This window comes from Crocuta crocuta, unplaced genomic scaffold (genome assembly GCF_008692635.1).
Source record: "Crocuta crocuta isolate KB4526 unplaced genomic scaffold, BGI_CrCroc_1.0 scaffold216, whole genome shotgun sequence".
Classification (NCBI taxonomy): Eukaryota; Metazoa; Chordata; class Mammalia; order Carnivora; family Hyaenidae; genus Crocuta; species Crocuta crocuta.
This window is the reverse complement of record NW_027531504.1, coordinates 12,211,307-12,236,212: the sequence shown is the minus strand read 5'-3', so window position 1 is coordinate 12,236,212 and position 24,906 is coordinate 12,211,307. Positions and strand designations below refer to the sequence as shown.

At 35.2% G+C, this 24,906-nt stretch overlaps 1 protein-coding gene across 1 annotated transcript in view; it reads right to left on the bottom strand.

The window, feature by feature from the left end:
- The window catches only part of CEP290 (centrosomal protein 290), a 91,245-nt gene extending 66,582 nt beyond the window's left edge, over positions 1 to 24,663 (bottom strand). The window contains exons 1-17 of the mRNA XM_077772266.1: positions 24,503 to 24,663; positions 23,817 to 23,946; positions 23,586 to 23,663; positions 22,536 to 22,605; positions 22,227 to 22,273; positions 19,394 to 19,537; positions 14,701 to 14,754; positions 13,814 to 13,966; positions 13,204 to 13,386; positions 12,453 to 12,542; positions 9,762 to 9,884; positions 8,579 to 8,702; positions 4,388 to 4,560; positions 3,595 to 3,757; positions 2,025 to 2,125; positions 1,866 to 1,953; positions 280 to 392 (exon numbers count right to left, since the gene is read on the bottom strand). Of these exons, the coding sequence (XP_077628392.1) occupies positions 280 to 392; positions 1,866 to 1,953; positions 2,025 to 2,125; positions 3,595 to 3,757; positions 4,388 to 4,560; positions 8,579 to 8,702; positions 9,762 to 9,884; positions 12,453 to 12,542; positions 13,204 to 13,386; positions 13,814 to 13,966; positions 14,701 to 14,754; positions 19,394 to 19,537; positions 22,227 to 22,273; positions 22,536 to 22,605; positions 23,586 to 23,663; positions 23,817 to 23,918 (1,806 nt within the window). The 5' untranslated portion in view covers positions 23,919 to 23,946; positions 24,503 to 24,663. The remainder of the gene's footprint in view (positions 1 to 279; positions 393 to 1,865; positions 1,954 to 2,024; positions 2,126 to 3,594; positions 3,758 to 4,387; positions 4,561 to 8,578; positions 8,703 to 9,761; positions 9,885 to 12,452; positions 12,543 to 13,203; positions 13,387 to 13,813; positions 13,967 to 14,700; positions 14,755 to 19,393; positions 19,538 to 22,226; positions 22,274 to 22,535; positions 22,606 to 23,585; positions 23,664 to 23,816; positions 23,947 to 24,502) is intronic.
- Between the last annotated feature and the right edge of the window lie 243 nt (positions 24,664 to 24,906).

The following is a 24,906-nucleotide window of genomic DNA, read 5'->3' as shown; positions in this document are numbered from 1 at the left end:
CGGCTCATTCTGATATAACTGTGGAATACTGAATGAAGGTCTCCTACACAGCAGCTCTATTTTATCTGAACTAATCTGTATTCAGAGTAAATAATGTCTCATTAATCAATCTTTGGATTAACAGGTTATTTAAATTTTAAAAAACAGTTAAAAAAACAGTTTTTTATTAAACAGTTAAAAAAACCGCGATGTCCGAAATGAAGTAACAGGCAGAAATGAAAGCACTGATAATACCATTCTTTTGTTCTCTTTACCATAACAATATTTTATACTGCTTACCTTTGATTGTGTTTCACTCATATTTTTGAGGCTTGCAAAATCAAATTTCCTTTCTCCTACTCTATTTTCTTGAGAAAAGTTTTCAGTTAGGTTTAGGTCCTCAATGGTTAATCCTGCATATAAAACAATTAACAAATTAGAAATATAAAAGAGCTCTCTATTATTCTGATCTTTTAATTCTTAAAAAGGAAAATCAAAGGGCACTTGGGTGGCTCAGTTATCTCCTTCTCTCTGCCCCTCCCCTGCTTGAGCTCTGTCTCTCTCTCAAAAATAAACAAACATTAAAAAAAAAAGTAAAATCAAGTTCTAACACAAACAAAAGATAGTATAATTATTTCCAAAATCCTTGTTCCACATGTGGTCTATAAAACTTTCTGATCTAGCTTATTTTTTTAAGTCTTTTTTCTTTAACATTGTATTTATTTCTGAGAGAGAGAGAGACAGAATGAGCAGGGGAGGGTCAGAGAGAGAGGCAGATACAGAATCTGAAGCAGGCTCCAGGCTCTGCGCTAGCTGTTAGCACAGAGCCTGACATGGGGCTAGAACCCATGATCCATGAGGTCATGACCTGAGCTGAAGTCGAATGCTCAACTGACTAAGCCACCCAGGCGCCCCCTTAATTCTTTTTTTTTAAGTTTATTTATTTAGTTTGTGAAAGAGAGTGTACCAGCAGGGAAGGGGCAGAGAGAGAGGAAAGGAGACAATCCCAAGCAGGCCCTGAGCTGTCAGTCCAGAGCTCAAGAACTTTGAAATCATGATCTGATCCAAGATCGAGTCAGGCACTTAACCAACTGAGCCATCCAGGTGCCCCATATCTCACTTTTAATATTAATAATATGAGAGGTTAATATGACTTTTACCTTCTCTATCATTCCTTATGTATTCTATATTAAAGGGTTTATTAGTAAGTACTAAAACAGTTTAATGATATAAAATAGATAAGAATAATGAATGAGTAAATTGGTTAATATATTAGTAAATTATGGAGTTTTCCCTTTTAGAATTTTTTGAGACAGAGACCATGATGCTAAAAAAATCAAAACAAGCAAACCAAAAACAAAACAAAACAAAAAAACAAACAAATCCCTTTATTATTCAAATACTTGTGGACTTGGATGAAGTTAAAAAAATTCCTTCTCTATGGTCTTCTGAAAAAAAGGCAACGCGATACCTATCATAAAACTAAGCCAATTATTCTCTTAATATCAACTAAGATAAAAAAAAAGTTAATTTTTATTCAATAAAACAGTACCTAAAAAAGAAACGTACAAAGTTTTCAATGCATTGCTCTTAAGGAAAGGAAAAATATTAACAGCCACATATATTAATACAGGAATTACTAAATTTTATCTTTATTGATCACAATGTATTGGAATTGCCTAGAAATTAAAAGACTATATTGTAAAGTTTTCTAAAGTTGATGATTCCAAAGTTTTCTGTTCGCTTACTTTATCTGTTTATTCATTTATTTTTCTGTTTTTATCTGTTTCAGATTTAGAACAGAAACCGATGATACTTAAATACTCCTTATCAGGCCGTTATTTCATTTATTAAACTTGTAGAACTATGTTAATACTTGTATATACCTGAAGTTGCAGCTCTTTTTCCTCTTTCTTGAGCCATTTGGCGAATTTTTTTTTTCAGATCAAGTCGTTCTTCCTCTAGACTTTCGATCTACAAAGTACAAATTATTAGTATTTCTTTTTAGTTCAACCAGAAAATAACTAATTGACCTAAACACTTGCCTCTTTCAAAAGAATCTGGTTTTCAGCTCTGTACTGCTGTTGCTTTAAGCTTTTGCTGTTTCTAAATTCAGTTAAATCAATCATTGTCTTCGGTTCAAGGCCTAAAATAGAAAGCAATATAATTAAAACCTTATCAACATTCAAATGAATTATAAAAATTTCATATAGCAATTGGTTATCATCAAGCAAATGATTATCACTTATTTAGCCAGAATCACTGAAGAATGCAGTGCTTTTTCTGCAAGAATTTCCAGATTTTTGAACTATAACCAAGTCAATATTTTATCACAATTATTAATGGAAATTCTGACAATATATTTTGGGATCTGTCTTCTCCATGTTAGGTTATCATGAAAGTCCTAGAATGTGTTAATTCAGAACAAAAGCTTTGGAATAAAATAGACTTGCACTCGATTCTCACTGTCAATTATTAACTAAGTTGTAGGAATAACACTGCATTTCTTTATTTTTTCGGCTTGTTGTCAAGGATATATAAAAATAACCCATATAAAGTACTTAGTCCAATGCCTGGCACATAGTAGTCATTATTAATATCAATTTAATTATACTATCATTACGTGTCTGATATCCCCAGTGTGCCTAACTTTCTATTACTGAGTAGCTATGAATCATCACAACCAAGTATAAACCAAGATTTGGAGGCTTTAAAATACAGAAAATCTGGTGTTTGTGACAGCTGTCTAATTGGCTCAGTCATCTTTAGCAACTTCTAGTTTGAAGTTGGCTATCATTTGAAGCTGATCAGAAGGCTAACTTGGGGTACTGGCATGAATCTGGGTCATACTTAGATCCATTTTATAAATAAATCATCTTTATTAATATTTACTTTTCCTTCCTCTAGAGAAGTTTTCACACATGCTCATTTTAATTCTAAGAAAGCATTAACTGGGATTTACCAAGGATAATGAATTCAATATATAGATCTTTATTTTCACTTCAAAGTAGCAATTTAGATTGGACTGTCTTATTTAACATTCAAATGAATAATACTCCCTAGTGAACTATTTATTGAAATCAATATATAAGCTTTCAAGCTATAATTACTAATTGCTTCTTAGAATCAACAGTAACCTTAAAAACTCGACCAAAGTAAAAATTAAGCAGCATAAATTATAATAGTCAAGTACTTAACCAGTACTTCTAAATGTCTTCATGAATTTATCTGAACAAGAGTGTTGTGCAAACTAACATGGGTCATACAGACCCTACTTTTGTTGGGAAAAAAAAGAGGGGGGAGTTAACTTCTAACATATGGTATTAACTTAGTAGATTTTCAGTTTTTAACTAAGCAGTATTTACTGAAGAGATACAGACTGAATAAAACCCTGCTCCAGGTCTGACCACGCTCCATTCCAACCCAATTAAATCCCCAACCCCACTTCAGTAAGAGCAGCTCCATTTTTTTTTTAAATGTTTTTAGAGAAGGACTGAATTGGGGGGGGAGGGAGGGGACACAACTCAACTATTTAAAATAATGAACAAACAAAAACAAAAAAAATGACTCGACGCTTAGGGTTGATCAAATCATGGATCTTAAAAGATGACTCACCCACACGCTCCCTAAGTGCCTCGTTTTCATCAAGGAAATCATTGATCTTCAACTCAAGTTTATTGATTTCTTTCGTCAATACTTCAATCTCTTGATCTCTTATTTTAATCTGGTTTTTACAATTCTTTATTTCAATAACAGCATCTTCTAAACCATATATTCCCTGAAAAATATCCAATCTAAGTATAGCATGGTTTATTTGAATAAATTACCAAATTCATGATTTTCTTATTAAGTCTGAGGGCAAGTACACATAGATGTAAGATTTGTGTCATTAAATGCTTTTCATTGTCCAGCAATAATGATGGAAAGTGGAACAGATGAAACTTCCCAGTATAGCATCAAAGTGACTCAGAAAATGACATATAAAACACTTAACAAAATATAGGAAAGGAATAATAAATCAGTGATACTATTAGAATACGTAAGTCTTTAGTTGTCTGTTTTAGTGGTAATTAGATTTAAAAATACTAAAAGCAGAGTAAGTACCCCATGTCGGCATAGTAGGGAGCAAAACCATCCCTGAAATAACTTTTATCAAATATACCAGTGGTGTCACATCTAGACAAAGCAACTAAACTTGCTGTATCACCAAAGCTGCTTATCTGGGCAAACTGTTTTGATCAAATGATTAGAAAACAATTCTCTTACTCAAAAGTCAGAGTAAGAGAACATTTATCATGAAGCACTTCTGAAGGTTTTTAAAGGTACACAAAAAAGAGCAGAAAATAGTCTAACTGTAAATGGCAAGAATAATGTAAAGCTCCTTGATGGAGGAGATAAAAATACATACCGATTCATAATCTTTTAATCGCTTTAGAGTCTCGACTAATTCTTTATCCTTTTCCCTAGCATCAGCCTCAGCCAGTTCAGCTGTTCTCTCAGCCTCTTTAGTTTTCTCTTCTAACATTTGAACCTTTGACTGAATTTTCATATAATGAGTCTGTTGGGAAAGAGTTGAAGCACCTATGGCAGGGGGAAGAAATCATGAATTAATTGAATTGAATTGACTACTTATTCCTTTAAATCCTTGATTCCAATACGAGAAGGCAGGAAAAGAGGTGTGTCACTTAAAAAAAAAAATCCCCTTGCTATAAATTTATAATTTTATATGTATAAAATAAAATTTATTTTCATTTTATTGATAAAACAAGTTAAAAAGTTCAATGCAATCTTAGCTGAGAGGTTATGGATTATAAAAGACTGCAAAACACTGCTTTACAAAGAATGATCACTGTGGCAAAAACTACAATCTCTCAGTTCCTACTGTTCAACCTTTGTCCACTGCATTAGAGCTTTGCAATTTTACTTAGACACACAGCCATTTGAAACAAAGAGTAAATTTCCACTTACTCCCCAACTGATAGATGTGGTTGTGTGACTAACGGCATACAAGCAGACAAGCCATATGTGTATTTCAGGAAATGTTTTTAAAGGAAAGGATTGAATCTTTCCTCTTCCTTCCTTCTTGCTAGCTGGCATATGGAGATTAAGTCTGGAATTCAAACACTCAGAACATGAAATGGATACTACATGTTAAGATAGGCAGAACAACAGTAACAGGGTGCCTGATACCCGATATTTGTGCAGGTATCACACCAACCCCAAACTAGTTGCCTCAACTTTGTTTACATCAGAGTAAAAAACATTTCTATCCCGATTAAACCACGTTACATTTGATTTTTTTTGTCACTTGCAGCTAAACTTAATAGCTATAAATTCTCTACTTTGATCTCTTTACCAAACTGTTGCTAGACGTAAATATAGTATTCCTATGATCGACACAAATCATTCTTACCCATAAGCAACCACTGATTTGGAGCACATACTCATGTGGAGGTGGTACCGGATTAGTATGTGAGATCACACGTATGTATCAAAAATGGGCCCCACTCTCTGGAGTGAAAAATCCTAGATGGAGAACGTAACAGAGGCTGACTCGTCCCCAGTATCTATTCTTCCTTCTTCCACATGGCCCTCCACATATATTTACCTGCCTATCCTTCAGTGTGTGTCATATGCCTCCTGCCCTGCTTCCTCTTCCCTGCAGTCTGGGATATGGATAGGAGGAAAAGGTCCATCTTGGATAAGATAGATGAGGGCAATACCCTGGACTGCCTAATTCTACATCATTACACAAGGAGAAAAATAGACTTCTATCTTGATTTTGTCACCATTTTTCAAATCTCTATTTCTAAGAGCTAAACCTAATCTTAGCCAATGAAAGGAAAACCTCTGCCGATTTACAAATTCACTTCAAGTATTGAGTATATTTTAGGAGACACACCTTCTGTGGGCTTTAGGGATCATATGACTGTGGACTGACTGAAATGTCATTAGATAAGACTTGTTTCTAATTTGATAGCAGAGATCAACTGCCTCTTTTTTTCCTGGTGGCTGGAATATGCAAAACCCATGGTATCAGTCACCCTTTTAAAGCAGTTGAAACTACTGTCAAAGTATAATTCTAATAAATACATAATACACACACACATAGAAATAAGTATAACAAGTGGGTCTCGTTGTTGGCTCAACAATCATATTCCATTTCCCTAGATGATTCACTCTTCCAGATGGCCATCATATACCTTCTCTCTCCTCAAACTTCTAACACATTTTCCCCAATCCTAACTTGCTTTCTTGTTAACTGAGAAATGAGAAGCAATCACTACAGAAACTCTACCTATTCCCACCATCAGGTCATCTACACAGTCACCTGCATCTGTATCTATACATTCCACCTTTGTTCCTGTTATTATGGGAGAATTCTCTGTGCTCCTAAGGCCAACTACCCCACTGGAACACTAGATCCCATCCCAATGCCTTCACAAGGATATTGCTCCAGAAGTTAGCTCTCTCTCTCTTTCTTCATCAACGCATCAATTTTGTTCTTTAATGGATCTTTCCTTTAACCTAGAAGCATGATTATTTCTTCCATTTTAAGAAGAAAAACTTTCCTCATGCCTCTTTCCCTTCAAGTTACCACTCCATTCTCCTTACCTTCATACAAACAGTCCTCAAAAGAGTTTGTATATTGTTCTATCTCATCTCTACCCACTTTCTCTTAAAGCAAAAATGACCACTGCTAAATCCACTAGTCAATTTTCAACGCTCATCTTGACTTAGCAGCAGCACTGAATACAGCTCTAAACATGGCTGCTTACTCTCTTCCTTGCTGACTTTCCTCATGTGGTTTTCAGGACTCTACACATTCCTGATTTTCCTCATATCTCTAAGCCTCCTTTGGTTGCTCCTTTTCATCTGTCTAGCCTCTACGTAAAAGCATCCTCAGGCTCAATCTTTGTAGTTTTCTTCTTAACATTTGCTCCTTTGATGATTTCAGCCAGCTTTATGACTTCAACTACCATTTTTATGCATATGGTTTGTAAATTTATATGTTTATCCTGGGACTGTTGTCCTAAATCTCAGACTTCTATATATACAAGTGCCTATTTAATACTTTCAGTCGGGTGTCTACTAAGCATCTCAAACTTAACATGTCCTATTTAACTAAGTACCTGATCATTCCTGAACCTGCTGCAAACAGTCTTTCCCAGTGTTTACAAAGTCCTGAAAACTCTCTCACATCTCATAACTGATCTGTCCACAAATTCCACTTCTATCACTTTCAAAACACATCCTGAATGGACTACAACTGACTACTGCTACTGCCATGCTCCAAGCTACCAGCATCTCTCTCCAGATTACTGCAATAGTCTCATAACACATTTGCCTGCTTCTGTCCTTACGACCCCTATGGTCTATTGCAGACACAGCCTAGGTCAAATTCTATCACTCTCATCTTCAGAAACATTCTTTGATGCTTCTTCTCACTTAAAACAAAAGGAAAAGTTCATATAGTGAACTGTAAGTCCCCATACAAGTTGGCCCCTGGTTACCTATCTGCTCATCACCTACTACTATCCCACTTACCCACTGTTCCAGCCACAAAGGCTTCTTTGTTTTCTGCAACATGCTCGGTACACTCCTGCTTCAATTCCTTTACACTTATTCCCATTGTTTAGGGATATCTGCATGGCTTAGTACCTCATTTCCTGTGTCTGTTCAAGCATCTCCTCAATGAGGCTTTTGCCTTACTATCTAAATTACAACCACACAGGGGCATCTAGGTGGATCAGTCATTTGAACCTCCGACTCTTGATTTTGGCTCAGGTCATGACTCCAAGGTCAAGAGATCAAGCCCCATGTAGGTCTTCATGCTGAGATCTCTCCCTTTGCCTCTCTTCCCCACTCTCACACACACTGTCTCTAAAATATAAATACATAAATAAATAAATAAAATTACAACCACAACTCCAACCACCACCATCACCATTATTTCACTTAAACACATACACACCGCCTAGCTATTTCCCTTTGTGTCTTATTTTTTATCTTCAGCAACTATATTAAATGTCAGGAATTTATCATGAATAGTTAGCATTAATGTGTCCTGGTATAACTATGGTATGTAGTGCTGTGGAAATAGAAGACCACTGATGTTTTAAGTGCTTATACCCAGATGTATTAGGCAAAGTAGTATGACCCAGGGTATGGAGAAAAAGATAAGACATTAAATTAGGTAAGGTTAATTCAAATGTTGAGGAGTCAAATGACTTCTGAAAACCATCTACAACAATGCTGATCACAATTTTATTCTCTTCTATTCTTTGTTAATTATAAAAAAGGGATAAATAATTATAATCAATTATATCACCATCTTTCATTTCTTCATATAACTAAAGTGGTAATAAAGGCTAATGTAATTTTCATCAGGGAAAAATTACAGAAAATATCTCCATCACTTACAAATTTAAACACTAGTAATATATGTAAAGTAGTTAATAACATACTGTATAATTTCTTGAAAATATGATAAAATTCAGAAAGAAAAATCAATAATATATCTAATGACATGACATAATACTTGTAAAATTGAATGGTGCATAAAATAACTTTATATACTTATTAAACACTGAATTACCTTTGTTTCTTTGAAGTTCATTTTTTAAATCTTCAATAATGAAAGTATTTTTTTCCATATCTTTTGTATATTGTTCCACTTGCTCAGTGAGCATCTTAATTTGACTATCTCTTTCTTGTATACCCTATAAAATATTGTTGAATATTACATGTTATTTCTTCATGGATATTAACATACATTTTAAAAGTAAGGAAAAAAGTAGGTCTTGTGGTTTTTTTTAACAAGACTATAGAATATATTTTTTATGGGTCAAAACTATGTCTTTTACTACTGTGTATATCTCAATCGCACCACACAATGTTAGGTACACTGCTGTCACTCTAATACAGATGGATATAACGGCTAACATTCTGGCAAAGGGAATTCCAGAACTCTCTAACATAAATGGCTTCATATGACTCCTTTCAGGCTACCATTCCTCATGACCCATCCATTACCATCTTTTACCCTACAATACTTCATTCAAAATACTGTCCACTGCAATTGTTCTCATCTTCCAAATAGTATCCAAATTTCCCTCTTTGTTTTGAACTATGACCACAAAGCACAGATGATAAAAGTATAACTTCTTCTACATGAATATATCCATACCAAAAGAAAAATCTTTTTTTTTAATTTCTTAAATATATTTATTTTAAAATGTTTAATTCTTTTGAGAGAGAGAGAGAGTGGTGAGCAGAGGAGGGGCAGAGAGAGAGGGAGAGAAATGCCAAGGAGGCTCTGCACTTAAACTGTACAGAGCCTGACGTGGGGCTTGATCACACAAGCCGTGAGATCATGACCTGAGCAGAAATCAAGAGTCAGACACAACCGACTGAGACACCCAGGCGCCCCAAACGCAAAATCTTTATGTAGCACAAGTTATAACCACACTTTTAGCTTTTTTCACATTATACAGACGTTTTAGCACTAACATATAAGAAACGTTAATAATAGAATACAAAGATATTTTTAAGTTTTTAAAAGTTTTTAAGTTTCTTATTAAATAATTCCCAATCAAAATGGGTATTATCTGCATCAACACAGAAAAATACACAAAGAAATTATAATCCTAACTCTAAACTTAATTCTAATTGTTTCTTGGGACTGGACTTTAAAAAACTTTATTATATACCCAATAGTGCAAGCCACTAAGTTAGACACACTAACTACTTTAATAAACCCAATTCTGAGAAGGTTTTACCTGTTGCAGAGCCATCACACTACTTTTATCAGCATCAAGCTGGGCATTTTTCAATTTCTCCCTCAGATTATGTAACATTTGCTGATATTCAATAATTTCATCATCTTTAGAAGACAAAATTAACTAGATATAAACAACATAAGATCTGTTATATAAAAGGAAAATTAACAAATCATTTTTCACTTATGGTAAATAATATATATCATTAGCAGATTTCAAGAAAATACAGGGAATAAAATTCACTTTAAAGTAACAAAGTATCAACAACTACTTGTGTATCATTGTTCCTTTTGTGTGTATAATCTTAAGTTCAAATAAGAAATGATTCAAAAATATACATTAATTTGTTCTCTTTTAATTTTTTAAAAAAATTTTGCTGTTTCAGAAATTCATTCTTTAAACAATCTCAAGCTTTTAAAACTCATTCGTAAATGAGAATTATAAATCCCCTCATACAACTACAAAGAAGTTTTGTACAATTAATCTTTATGGAGAAAATCTTAAAATGCCACCGAGAGGCATAAAACATTTTAAATGAAGGAGATCTTGTGTTCTTTGCTAGAAGAAGCAAATGCCAAAATCAACTCATAAATTAGTTTATAAATTTATCACATATCCAATAAAATACGATTTTCTCTTTTCATTTTTTTGAGAGTGAGCGAGCAAGGGAGGGGGTTGGGGGGAGGGAAGGAGACGGAAGGAGAGAGAGGAGAGAGAAAGAGAGAGAGAAAATCCCAAGCAGGCTCCATGCCCAGACCAGAGCCCAACACAGGGCTTGATCTCAGGACTGTGAGATCATGACCTGGGCTGAAATCAAAAGTTGGACACTTAATTGACTGAGCCAACCCGGCACCTCTAAAATAAGATTTTTAAGAACTATTTCTAAAATTTATATTTAAAAAAAGTTCATAGGAAAGCATCTAAAAACTAAAAGATGAACAGCTTTTACAAATATTTTTACATAACAATAAAACAAGGACACATAGTTAGAAAACAGATCCATCAATATAAAGGAAAGAGTCCAAAAATAAATTCAAATTCAAAAGAAAAATTTCATATCTATTAAAAATCAAACTATTTAAGTAGGAGAAAGATAACATGTTTAATAAATGTTTGGATGACACAGGTCTGCTGCATCCATACCTCACTCTTCATCCCAAAATTAATTATACATACTTCAAATACTTAAACGTAAAAGATGAAACTAGGAGGTAGTAGAAGAAAATGAGAAAACAATTTTATACTCAGTCTAATTATGATACAAAGTTCAAAATCCACAAAAAAATAAATTACATAATATAAAGTATATTTTATAATATCAAAGAAATACTTCATAGCGAAAAATACTATTAAGCCTAAAGACAAGTGTCAAACTGGAGGTATATATTTGGATATACATCATGACTTATAGCAATTTAATCTACATATTTGCAAAATAACAAATACATAAAGAATTCATTATAACATTGTTTCTTTTTTAAAGTTTATTTATTTTGAGAGCTAGAAATAATGTGAGTTGGGGGAGGACCAGAGAGAGAAGGAGACAAAGAATCCCAAGCAATCTCAGCATTGTCAGTACAGAGCCTGACGTGGGGCTGGAACTCATGAACCCGTGAGATCATGACCTGAGCTGATACAGAGACAGATTTAACCAACTAAGCCACCCAGGCACCCCATAACATTGTTTCTAATATCAAAAATCAGAAACCTGCTAGTTGCACACAATAGGAAATTAAATAAATAACCTATCTATAAAGAAAAATTACAAAGCAATTAAAAAGAACAAAGCAGCACTGTACGTATCATTCTTAAAAGATATTCAGTAAAAACAAAGTAAAGTGCAAAATAGTATACTACCCTCTCTCATCACCAAATTAAAATGATGTAAAAACTTTTTAAACAGGGGTGAATAAACAGAATCAAAGGCCAAATTTGGCCTGCTGCCTATTTTTTATAAAGTTTTATTAGGGAACAGCATTGCTTATTCATCTATCTATTGTCTGCGGCTGCTTTCATGTTATAATAGCAGAGTTTAGTTATACCAGAGACCAGATGGTCTAAAATATTTATTTTCTGGGCTTTTATAGAAAGTTTACTCATCTCCAATTGATTCTATAGGCCTCATCTCCACTGCTGCTGCTTTTGTTTAAAATATAGGTTATCCGAGCTTCCCAGATAACCAATTTCAAATAGCCAACAAGATTTATATGGACTGTTAAAAAACAACAACTATGGAAATGAGAGCTTTTAAAATTAGAATTATTCTTCAGAATAGCTTCAGACTTTTTTCAAAATATACAGTCATCATAACCCTAGCTTCTCATATAGTAAGGCCAGGGGATTTGGTCGGGGTTGGAGAGTAGGGAGCAGCCTGAAAGGTGTTTTTTGGAAGAAAATTCTCAGATGATTCTGAGATCCCTTTCCTTCCACCCATTGCTACTGAAAACCAATAGTTTGATCTGACAGGGGAGTCAAAAAAAAAAGAAAATTAAATCTGGAACTATAATACATTATGCAAGGTAACTATGACTTAAGTGAAAAATATTTTAATTTTACTTAGAATTATCTATTTTAGATGACAAATACGTTATGATTTAGACTTAGACAACTACTAAAGGCGTTTAAAGAAAACTAAGAAATTGAAATCAAAAATACAAATGCAAAACCCATTATATCAATTGAAAAAACCACCTTCCATTCTTCTACTTTTGCATTGACTGCAGCCATGACTGGATCATCTTCTTCATTTTTTGCTTTCAGAAGATCTGTAAGCTCCTGCACCTGAAAGGCAACAATTATCTCAAGAATTATTGCAAAAGAGTGCAATATATACATATTTGTTATATACGCATTTTTACACATACATTACATATACACATTCTACCTCCTCATACAAGTATACACATATAAACTATCCATGCACATTCATTACTGGAGCAGTTCTGTAGTTAGAGGTGATATTTAATAGTTTCTGTCTCATTACAGATGTATAAATGTCATTATTAGAGAACTACATGTTTGAGCATTATTCAGTTTTTACACTAGTTTAATATCATGTAAAAAATGAGCAATGCATTGGTTTTCTAGGATATTTAGATTCATTTTAAGGTGTAAAATCTAACTTCATGGTCCACAGCGCTTCTAAGAATCTTTAGTAGAAAATCTCTACATTTATTAACTTCCCAGGACTGCCATCTACACATTCATTCAGGTATCAACTATATATCCTAAATGGCAAGAATGATGAAGTATACATTAAAGGGATTAGAGAAACACATATAGACAAACATATCAGAATGGCAACATATTACAGTATAAGAGAATACTACAGTAGAAGACAAAAATGCATATCCTAGAAAGTTAAAGTACTTTTCAGTTTCACATAAAAAGTAATGATACAATATGAAGTCTGCACAAATGAGTTAATCTAAGCAATTCTTACTTGAAGCCGATAATGATCATTTTCCTTTTTTAATTGGTCCATTATATTATCTGTCTGATGTACAATAGCTTTCATCCTGTTATACTCATCAGTCATCTTTTCCATCTCCTGTACAGACTCTTCTAGATTTTTTCTCATTTCTTGATTCTGAACTTCAATTTTTTCATTAGCTTCTGTTAAAGTCTAATAAAGTTAAAAACATAATAATCAACTTAAGAAACTGAAATTTAAAGTTAAACAGAGTCTTAACTGTCTTCTGGAGAACAGAGAATTCTTTCCACTTGATCTACTAGATCAAAAGAATCCTTTCTACTAGATCTGTAGTACTAACCGCTTTTGACCAATTAAATCAAATTAAATATCAAGCAAATCACATCTAAAATAGTTTAGTTCTTTTTAAACAATGCCCAAGATAGGCATATAAATGAATTTGCAAGATTTGTAACTTTAAAGATGTAACTTATTTCACATTTACAAATGCACAGTTGCAGATTTAATCCTAATTAAATTAAATCCTAAAGGATTTAAATTAGGACCAAATACTAGATTTACATTATAATAAAATTAAAGTTTTATAATAATCATTGTCTTAAACTGACTTCTATGTTACCTGTATTTCATCCAGATATTGGACAAGTTCATAATTTTTTTTAGACAACTGTGATCGGTAGTCACTGTCTTCTCCTCTTCTCGATAAAAGTGTTTCTTTTTGTGAATCTATTTGTTTCTGATAGTCAATAATATCCTGACGAAGTTGCTCATTCTGGAGGCAGACAAAATACAATATTTTCTATTAAGAAACTATCTAGAGAAACAAAATTTCATCCTCTAAATAGGGATCTCAAAACAGATCTTGAAATTCCCAAGGTCTCACCACCCTTAAAGTCTCACCTTTTTCTTTAGACGTTTGTTCTCCAGAAAAGAACAGGGAAAAGGTAATTAGAAATGAGAAAGGCAAAATATAATTAAAAACAAGCATTAGAAATTAAAATAAAAAAGAGAAATTATAAGGGAATGAGATATTATTTTGGATAATCAAGGAAAGCAAGAATATTCATAATCAACCAAAACAAAGAATATTTTGATTATGTTAAAAAGATAAGAACTCCTTTAAGAATAAACAATGCACAAACATTATTTGGCTCAGAAGAACCAAATAATAAAGAACTTTTAAGATTTCATGAAAAAACAAAACAGTTAAAAGAACAGTAGGTAAAATAAGAGCAATAAGACAGAAATCCAGTTGTACAATTAGCAAAATAACAAAGAATGGCTTATAAAACAGCAAACTTTACCCACTTAAAGTAAGAGATGAATACAGTACTTAGTGGCTTCAATTCTCATTTTCTATTTCCCTGAGACAAATTCCTATCATAAAATCAGAGCTTGAAAGCATTACTTAGAAGAATCTAGTTCTACATAGAGTATAAATTCACAAAAACTTTTTTAAAAAGTATCTTTGTTGAATTGCCACAACTACTGAAATTTTTTACCAACCTCTCTTCTTAATTTGCTGTTTTCATTTTCTGCCTCCTCATTTCGAAGAGCCAACTAAAATAGGAAAAAAAAATAATAATAAAATTCAGCAGTGATTCAATATACAACCAGGTTCTCAGTTAATCAATTTAAATTTTAAATCCTCTCTAATGAACTATTAAGGACTTCATGTTGATCCAAGACACGGACAATAATCCAAAATTTGTGAAATCTAAGGATTGGGAGAAATAAAACAGGTCGAGTTTATGGGGCGCCTGGGTGGCTTAGGTGGTTAAGTGTCCGACTTCCGCTTAGGTCATGATCTCGCGGTTCGTGGGTTCGAGCCCCGTGTCGGGCTCTGTACTGACTGCCAGCTCAGAGCCTGGAGCCTGTTTCGGAGTCTGTGACTCCTTCTCTCTCTGACCCTCTCCTGCTCACGCTGTCTCTCTCTCCTAGAAATAAATAAAACATTAAAAAAAATTAAAAAAAAAAAAAAACAGGTCGAGTTTAAAAGCTTCAATAATCAAACTAAAACCAAAACGCTAACCAAAGTTCTGTGTACAGAAACAAAACAACAAATTATCCGCCCCCACTCCCACCAAAACCTATATAACGAGTAATTTTCTGTCCAAGATCTGTAGCATTTTGCAGTTCTTCTATGTCAGGGCTAGAATATTCTGTGCTCTGGTGAGCATTAAATTACTAAGAAATATAAGGCAGTATAACATAATGGTTAAAAAGAAGCAATCTGAAATCAGACGGGCCCAAGTTTATATTCTTTGTCCACCAATTTCTAGTAGAGCATGAACAAGTCATTTACCATCTCTTAAATTCAATTTCCACATTTCATATGTTTATGTAAAAGTTAAGTACGTGGTATATAGAGTCATTAGCACAATGCTCAGTGGATGAAATAATAAAAAAACATTATGGAGTTTTCCTTCTCCTCATATAATTTCACCTGTGACTCTTTTTGTTGCCCAAAACAGGCAAATATTATAACCATTATCACAGATTTTTTTCATCCATTGCCCAAACCCCATCCCTCTAATGACCTTTCACTTTTCTGCTTTTGTCTCTTATTCAAGGAAAAAGTAAAATCTCAGTGGTTTGCAATTATATTTAAAAGTCTATAATAAATAACCAAATGCAGTATGTGAACCTTAACGAACATTAGATATTGGGTAGAGGGACTGTGAAGCGCATTATTAGGCCAATAGAAAAAAATATGATTATAGACTAGATAGTAAAGTTTTCAATAAATATTAAATTTCCTGCATAAGGTAACTATATAGTGGTTATGTTGAGGAATACTTTTTTTTAGGAGAGACATGCTGAAACATTTCAGTGTGAAGTATCATCATATCTGCAGTCAACTCTTAACTGACTCAGCCAAGAGAAAGAGAGGGAAACGTGTACAAAGAGACTGACAGAGGGGTACCTGGGTGACACAGTCAGTTGAGTGTCTGACTTGTCTCAGGTCATGATCTCACAGTTCGTGGGTTTGAGCCCTGCATCTGGCTCTGTGCTGAGAGCTCAGAGCCTGGAGCCTGCTTTGGATTCTGTCTCCCTCTCTCCCTCCCCGCCCCCCCACTTGCAGTCTGCCTCTCTCTCAAAAATAAACATTCAAAAAAATTTTTTTTTTTAGGATTTCTTAATTGTTGAAGTAGAGAGAGACAGAGACAGAGTGTGAGTGGGGGATGGGCAGCGAGACAGGGAGACACAGAATGCAAAATAGTCCCCAAGCCTTGAGCTGTCAGCACAGAGCCTGATGCTGGGCTAGAACCCACAAGCTGTGAGATCATGATCAGAGCCTAAGTCGGACGCTTAACTGAGTGAGCCACCCAGGAGCCCCTCAAAAAAATTTTTTAAAACAAAGATACTGAGAGAGAGGTAATGTAAATGTGGTTAAATTTTGACAATCGGTGATTCTATATGAAGAGTATATGCATGTTTTGATAGTTTTCAAAATAAGAAGTTTAGAGAAAGTTTATAATAAAATGCAAAATGCTTTCTAAATTTCAGGAGTTTACCTACTACTACTATCATCATCACCATCATCATCATCACCTGGGAGGTAAGAAACAGTCCCATCGTTTATGAACTGGAAAATTTTAACAAGGACAGAGATGTAAAGAATTTAACACTGAAGCATTTAACATCAGTCATGCTCTTTTTCCTTAGTTTTTAAACATCACATTCTTTTATTTTTGTCCTTTCTAAAGTGCTGTTCCTTGAAGCACCTCTTCCTATTCATTAGACATTTCTCAGATATTTCCCTACAAGATCTTCCTCTTTCATGAATTCCAAATCCAAAGATATCTTTTGTAAATATGCCCACCAGGACCTCAAACTCAACATGTACAAAAGTGAAAACTGAAGTTAATAATGGCACACTTTCTAAACTCCTCTTGCATCCCTATGTAGTGGGGCCCAACCTAGAAAACTCTTTCCTCCCTTTCCTCTGACCACCAATCATTCACCACATCCAATTACACCTACTTCTCTGAACGTGTCTCTAGCCCTTAATCCCTTGAGTTATGACTTTAATTAGGTCATCTTTGGCACCTGCCTAAATTGGTACACCTGTGTCCTTACTAGTCTTAATCCACTTCAAAAACACTCTCTATAAAGCTGAATAAACTTCAAAATATAGATCTGATGTTATTCTTGCATTCAAAATTCTTCATTGGTTCCTTTTAGGAAAAGGACCAAATTCCTTAGGAACTGACAAGTGCTTATCTCTCCAGAGGATAACAAATGTTTAAATGAGGAAGGCAGGATAGTAGGTGGTTTAGAGCACAGACTCACTGAGTAAGTTTGGATTTAAATCCTGGTCTTTCCACTTATTTCTGTAGCCATGGACAACTACTTAACTCTTAACTGTGCCTCAATTTCCTCATCTGTAGCATGGGGAAATGTTACCTATTTCATATGGTAAGTATGAAATGAGGAATAATGAATTAGTGCACATAAAGTTATCTGGCACATTGTAAGTATTCTATACTAGCTATTTCACTTACATTTCAGCCAGAATGAATAAGTGCAGTTCCCTGAATTCACCATGTCATCTCTTCCCTCTAGATCTTAGCAAATGCTGTATATCTTCAGCCCAGAATGCCCTTTCTTTAACGACCAAGGCCATCCCATTCCCTTACCAGTCTAACTCCTACTTCAGGTCTCAGTTTACAAATCACTTCCTGAACCTCATGATTGATTTAGGTATCCCTCTCCAGAGTATCATCCATGTTACATTTGTTGTTGACAATGAATATCCAGAAGCAGAATATCACTGTCCTCTGTTTTCCTAGTTATCTCTGGCAAGCTGTGAATACTCCATAAAACTGAATGACTGGTTAAGGGGAAAGAAGAAATTGCCAACAACTCATACTCCTATTCCATCTCAAGGGATCTAGCAACTGAAATGGTATATAGCTCATGTATTCAAGTTCTCTGGACAAGGTAGTTGTGATTCGCTAAGGGTATATGGTATGAATGACAAAAAGTTGACTAATATATGGGCTAGACAGAACAATGGTCTAGAAAACCACAAACATCCCAACAAGCAATTCCATTACTATATATCATAGATTAAATCCTTTATGATTATTTATTTAAACATTTGTTTTTGAGAGAAACAGAGACAGAGCACAAATGGGGGAAGAGCAGAGAGAGAGGGGGAGACACAGAATCTGAAGCAGGCTCCAGGCTCTGAGCAGTCAGCACAAAACCCAATGCAGAGCTCAAACCCATGAACCGTGAGATCGTGACCTTAGCCAAAGTTGGACGCGTAACCAACTGAGACACCCAGGCACCCCAAAATCCTTTATGATTATTAAGAAATCCATAGGTCTATAATGTTTTACTGAGTCAACTAGACGGACAATCCTCTAAGAACTTATTTCTAACCTTTAGGTGCCATTAATCCATACTTTTTTCCACCACAAAAAGGGTATAAATAGCTCACTCTTATATGAATCTTCTAAATTATATAAGAAAATGGATGTAGAAAGAATAGGGATGCTTTTCCTTACAAACCAATTTATAACAGATTCTTTTAAATAACAACATCACTGTATAATCATTGTTATTTAAAATTTACCACCTTCTATTTCTAAGAGAACAATGGTCAAAATAAGATTCTCAGGATGTAAAACATCATGGACTTAAAGGACACAAAGATAGAGAAAGCTTCTGGGAATCTGGGATGGACAGTTACCACACTTGGGCAGATTTTGCATTAAGTTGCCTGACAGGTGAGGCAAATTAGGAAACATGCTTTCTGACAAAAATTTACAAATTCATCTGCAAACAATTTTTCCTCAAACTATATTTAAGTGAACACTGCATGAATCATCTTATAGATAACAAGGAATAACATAACGTAATGACCTTATTTGTATAAATGATAAAACGTCATGATTTAAATATGCATTGATTTACAAAATGTTGGCATTAACACAACTTTTTAAGAACCTTTATTTTTTTACAGATATGTAGTTATTGCATAAAGTGAGGTACTCTTGAAAACAAGGAATTTGACTTAAAAGACGTGATGACAACAAGAACGGTGATATAAAACCTTAGAGATAAGTATACAGTACATCAATTCCCACATAAAACACACACAAATTGGTAGTTACCACTATAAAATGCATAATCAAGTGCTTAGGTAACTTGAACAGTTAAGATTCATTGAAAAAGCGTTCCTTACTTGTTCATTAACTTTCTTCTCTTTCTCCAACTCCTTTTCCATGTCCTCCAATTCCCTATCTTTTTGTTCCAATTGCTTTTCAAGTTGGCGAATTTCATCACGTAAAAACCGAGTGTCACGACCACCTGCAGACTGCTGTGCCATCTTAAATAAACCAAAAATATAAATCAATCTCATTATAATTGGAGAATCAACAACAAATTGACTTTAATGTGTACTATAATCAGCACCAGATGTTTAAAATCGTGTTAGCCTAAAAACCTGTTTTTAAATTGTTTATTCAAGCTTTAGTCTGCAGACTGGCAAGCCCTTAAGCTTCTTCTGAGCCACCCACAGCTACAAATTGACTGTCAATCACTCAGGCTCTACTATAACCACTGAGCCACAGATCCCAGACTAAACTGCACAGGCAGACAACATAGGCAATGAACTATCAGGGCTTCCCCTGGGCATCAGAACTCCAAAACCAGGCTACAAACCACCAGGGCCTCCACCTAGTCACTGACCTCTAGTGCTCTTAACCTGCCCTTTCCCTCAGGCCCTATTTAGACCAGTGCTATCTAACAGGACTTTCTAGGACTATGGAAATGTTCTCTGCAGGGTTGAGTACTGTAGCCACTATCTACATGTGGCTTTGAGCACTTGAAATGTGGCTACTACAACTATAGAACTGAATTTGTAATTGTAATGAATTTAAATAGCCACTGTAAATAGCCACAAGTGATTACTGTTATTGTACTGGATTGGCCCAGACTAAGGTCATCCTTAAAATCTTATGCCTGAGGGGCGCCTGGGTGGTTCAGTCGGTTAAGCATCCAACTTTGGCTCAGGTCATGATCTCACGGTCGTGGGTTCGAGCCCCGCATTGGGCTCTGTGCTGACAGTTCAGAGCCTGGAGCCTGTCTTCAGATTCTGTATCTCCCTCTCTCTCTGACCCTCCCCTGCTCATGCTGTCTCTATCTCTCTCAAAAATAAATAAATAAAACAAAAATAAGAATAAAATCTTCTGCCTGATTGGGCACCTGGCTGGCTTTGTAAGTAGAACACTCAACTCTATCTCATGGTCATGAGTTTGAGCCCCATGTTAGGGGTAGAGTTTACTTAAAAAAAAAAAAATCTGTGGCAGAGTAAATTCATTTAACTTCATGTTCCTGTTATTTGGACTCATGGTCTGAAACATCCTTTGGTCATCTACCTGTCTCACATTCATCTCTTTACAATACAGTTGTATTACTCCTCTAGAATAAATATTTTTCTCACTTTTTTCCTCCTTCAGAAAACCTTCCATTGTGCTCTCAAAAATCTTCTGTCAAAATAAATTAATATTTTACCCTCCCCCCAGCCCTCTTACTGAATAATGTGCTCTATCTCCCCACCTTAGCACCAATTTGGTTCCTTTGATATACTAATTCCTTTGGAACTCTTTTAATTGGGAAATGCTTATTCTTTCACATTCCATAGACCTTAGGGTCAAGACATGGTGTTGATTTATCCCAACCTGCAACTTCCAGGCTATCATTCATCCACCATCTGTGAAAACTCTAGCTGCTTTGAATCCACATGATATCCAGTTATCCAATCCTACCCACTCATGGTAGCAGCAAATTACTAACTTCCCAACTGCTCCCTCTCAAAATTCATTGAATATTTTTGGCACATGGCTCCTAGTCTTCCACAAAAAGTCCCGCTAAGCAGTTTCTACATCCATATAACTTTCATATTCTGGTCTCTCCTCTCTCATTCTTTTTTTTTTTTTTTTAACATGCTTCTTGAATTCACTATAGCCCCCCACTCTCATGCCCACACCAGAACCTTGTCCCAGCAGAAACATTCTCTCATGATTCCTAGTATAACTGCCCTCTGACTTCATAGGACCCTCTAATCCGTGGACTCCTCTCTAACCTCTCCCACCAATGAAATCTTGATTTCTTTACCCATCAGCTGAGATTTCATAATCATCACTTCAACCACTTTCTTACTAGTATCTCCCACAGCCCTATCCTTCCATTCCACAGCAGCAGCCTCGCTAAGCACTAACAGAATGAATCCAACATCAGAATTCATTAAGTATTAAATGAGAGTGGTTTAGATTTAGGCGATGGATATATAGTAGGGAGTAAAAAATAACTCCTCCCAGGTCACAGAGTTAATAAGTAGAAGAATCAGGATTTGAACTCAACATTATCTGACTCCATATCTCCTAATCTCCACCTCATTCTCCACAATATCTGAAGCTTAATCTTCTTTAAAATTTGACCACATATCTTTCCCTCTTATTTTTAGCATATCTTCCACTCTAATTTTTAGCAATCCCTCCAACCTCTCAACTTCCAGGTACTAAATCTACAAACGTAAAAGCTTCTATACACGTCCGTTCTTCATATTAAAAAGGAAGAAGGTCTTTCTTCCCTTTTAAGGGCTAGTTTTTGTAGCACTTTCCTTCCCACAGTCTCAGGAATCTCAATGTATTTGGTTCCTTAACACTACATTCATATTTTGGCTCTTAGTTTTCTCAAAAGCTACTTCTTCTACCATATCTTTCTGCACTATTCCTCAAATTCCCATATGCCTCTACTCCAGCTCAGTTACTAGTAATCCTCTGTATATCTCTCTAGTCTATAAGCTTCAGGCTATTGAAGATTTTTATTTTGTTAACAACTGGATGCTCAATTCTTAGAATTTAAGGTATGTAATAAACATATAAAATATATGTTGAACAATTACAAACACAATATCATTCTTGTTGATTTACCAGCCAATAATAGAAAATTTTAAAAGTAATTCGAAGTAATAAAATTAATAATTACACCCTAGGGAATACAAAAGGACATACCTCCAGTTCATTTTCCAGCTTCATTACTTTAGTTTTTAATTGATTTTCTATTAAAAAAAAGTTTCAATTGGTCAGATTTATCTCAAAACAAACTTTTAAATAAATTTCAATAAAGTAATAAAATCATTTTTAAAGACTCCATCATGATTGTAATAAGGTAACATAAGAGAAAGTAACTTTTACACCTCATCCATGAAACAGGAGTTCTAGAAATATCTTTCAAAATAAATTGGAAATAGACACATTTTATAGAATATGTTAAATGGAATCCCCATTTGACACTATGATAAACTTTTTCCAGGGCATTACCAAATTTTGCTTGTTCTTCTCCAGCTTTTTCAACTTCCTCCAAAGCTAGCTCTACTTCTTGAGCTTTCATCTAAACATTTAAAAAGAAAGGTTATTTCAATATGCCTTTACAAAAGCACTGAAAACAAGGACTTTGTTTCATTTGCTTTTCCAGTATTTATTGCCTTCAGTGCCTGAGATAGGGAGATTTTCAGTAAATGCTTGTTGAATAAACAGATGATTTTCTTATTTAAGACTATAACAACTTCAAAATACCTTTGATTCCTCTTTTTCCCATCAATCTCATATGTAGTAAAGTAACTTTTCTAACATTATAATTTTTTGTAATGTTTTCTTTTTCTATTCCAGTTGTCATTATTCTAGTCCATAATCTTATGTTTACCCTCCTTCACTATGTTCTGTCTAAACAGCTTCAATTCCTTTCATTTTGTCCTTCTAACATATTTAGTTTAGCCTTCCTAAGGCATACTTTGAATCGTGGCTCAAAAACTTCTAACAGCTCCTTATTGCTGATAGCATAAAATACACCTTTAATACCTTTGACAACAGTCTACTGCAGACTATACCTAACGCTTATTTCCTCTACAATCTACTATTAACTATCTGCACTTCTCTCCTCAAATGTAAAGAATAAGCACATTTACTAGTCCCAGTTTTTATTTAGGGTGATTTCTATCTGTAGTATACTCATCGGTCTTTGCCCTTTATGAGGCCTTCTCACACCTAAATATCCTAACAAATCCCCTCCTTACAAATCCCCATGGAAGTCATTCATATTTTTAATTCTTACTTCAGAATTGTTAACATAATTAACAAAGGACCTCCATATGTTTTCTTAAACACCCCCATTCCGTTTCCTTTATACATTCTTTTAGGAACTTTAGAGCAGAAACTAGCAATGCTTTGCACACTAAAATCCTCAACCCACATTTGAAGAGATCTCATTTTCCAGTGATTTGGGTACTTTCACATAAAGACTAACTTATTTAAGAACAGTTCCTTAAACGTCCTCTAATAGTCAAATCCATTGTTAAAAACCTGCATACAAACCTTCATTAGTGATTGAGTAATTCTGAAAAGGTGTATCACATTTTCTTGACTTTCATGTTTTAGCTCACTTATTTCCACCTGAGTAAAGAGAAAAGCAACTATTTTACATTTTATAACCCTTAGGCAAAATATGAGAACTCTTCCATTTGTAATATTCATTGATTTCATGGGCAACTAAGATTAATCACAGTCTGTATGATCACACATATGTATTGTTTATCAATTAAGCACCTTGGATAAGGAAACCAATAAATTATCCGCCAATTCTTCTTGACGAGGCAGGTCATCTGGGTCAACTTTTATTATTTCTTTCCAGTTTATATTAGGTGGCATCGTGAAATCTTTCACTGCGCTTTACCTTCTGTAATAAAACAGGTGGCATTAGCATCTTCAAGGTAAACATCACTATTTTTGTAGATAACATAATTATAACTCTAAGATGTTAGCAAAGAGCGATGGCTCCTTAATTGTACGACAGACGAGTGGACGAAATAGTCTTGATCAAAATTATAGCTGGCACAAACCAACAGATGATGCACCGGCTGAATAAACTACGATAGTTTCCTTCCTAAAATTTGTCTGGATTAGAACTAAGATCCTGAGTCCCCTCCTCTACGCGCGCCCCTCTTACTACCAAAGGCGCGCGAACATCTAATGGCGCCAAGCGCGAGGGTGCTTGGAAGGCTGAAAGTGAATCTTGATTCGGAGAAGCAGGAACTGGGGGTAAAAAGGGTGCGGAAACGGCTGAAATGAAGACAGCTAGGCCGTGAAACCAGGGCTGAAGCTAGAAGGCAAATGGGTTGCCGACCAAAGACTAGGGATCGGGGAAGCTAGGCTGTTACATACGGGCCCTGCCTGAGGCTTAAAGAACCTGCTTGGAAAGAAACTGCTGCTCCCGCTCACCAAAATCCACCCACCTAACGAAGCCGGGCAACCAGCAGCGTCCCTTCATCGGCCGCACGGACCAAGCTTGGTCCCGCCGCCACGCCCGACCGCTCCCCAGCGCGGTTTCACCCGGACTCTGGATCCAGCCCACTGGTCCAGTGCAAGCAAGAGCGGCAGCTGCTGCTAGGCGACACCATTCCCCACCCAGCTAAAGAAGGAGCAAGGCCCCGGATGCGAGAGGAGCCTACATTTCACGACCTTGGGTGATGCTTTGCGGTTAGATTCTCCTGCAAGATTCCCTTGGACTCTCTGTTAAAGACTGGGAGAAGCGAGGGATGAGGACTCCAAATCCCAGCGTGCAGTTCTGCTTGCAAACTTGTGGATGCCGGGAAATGAAGTCTCTGAGAAGTGGAGGTAGGCCGTTCCCGGCGTGCAA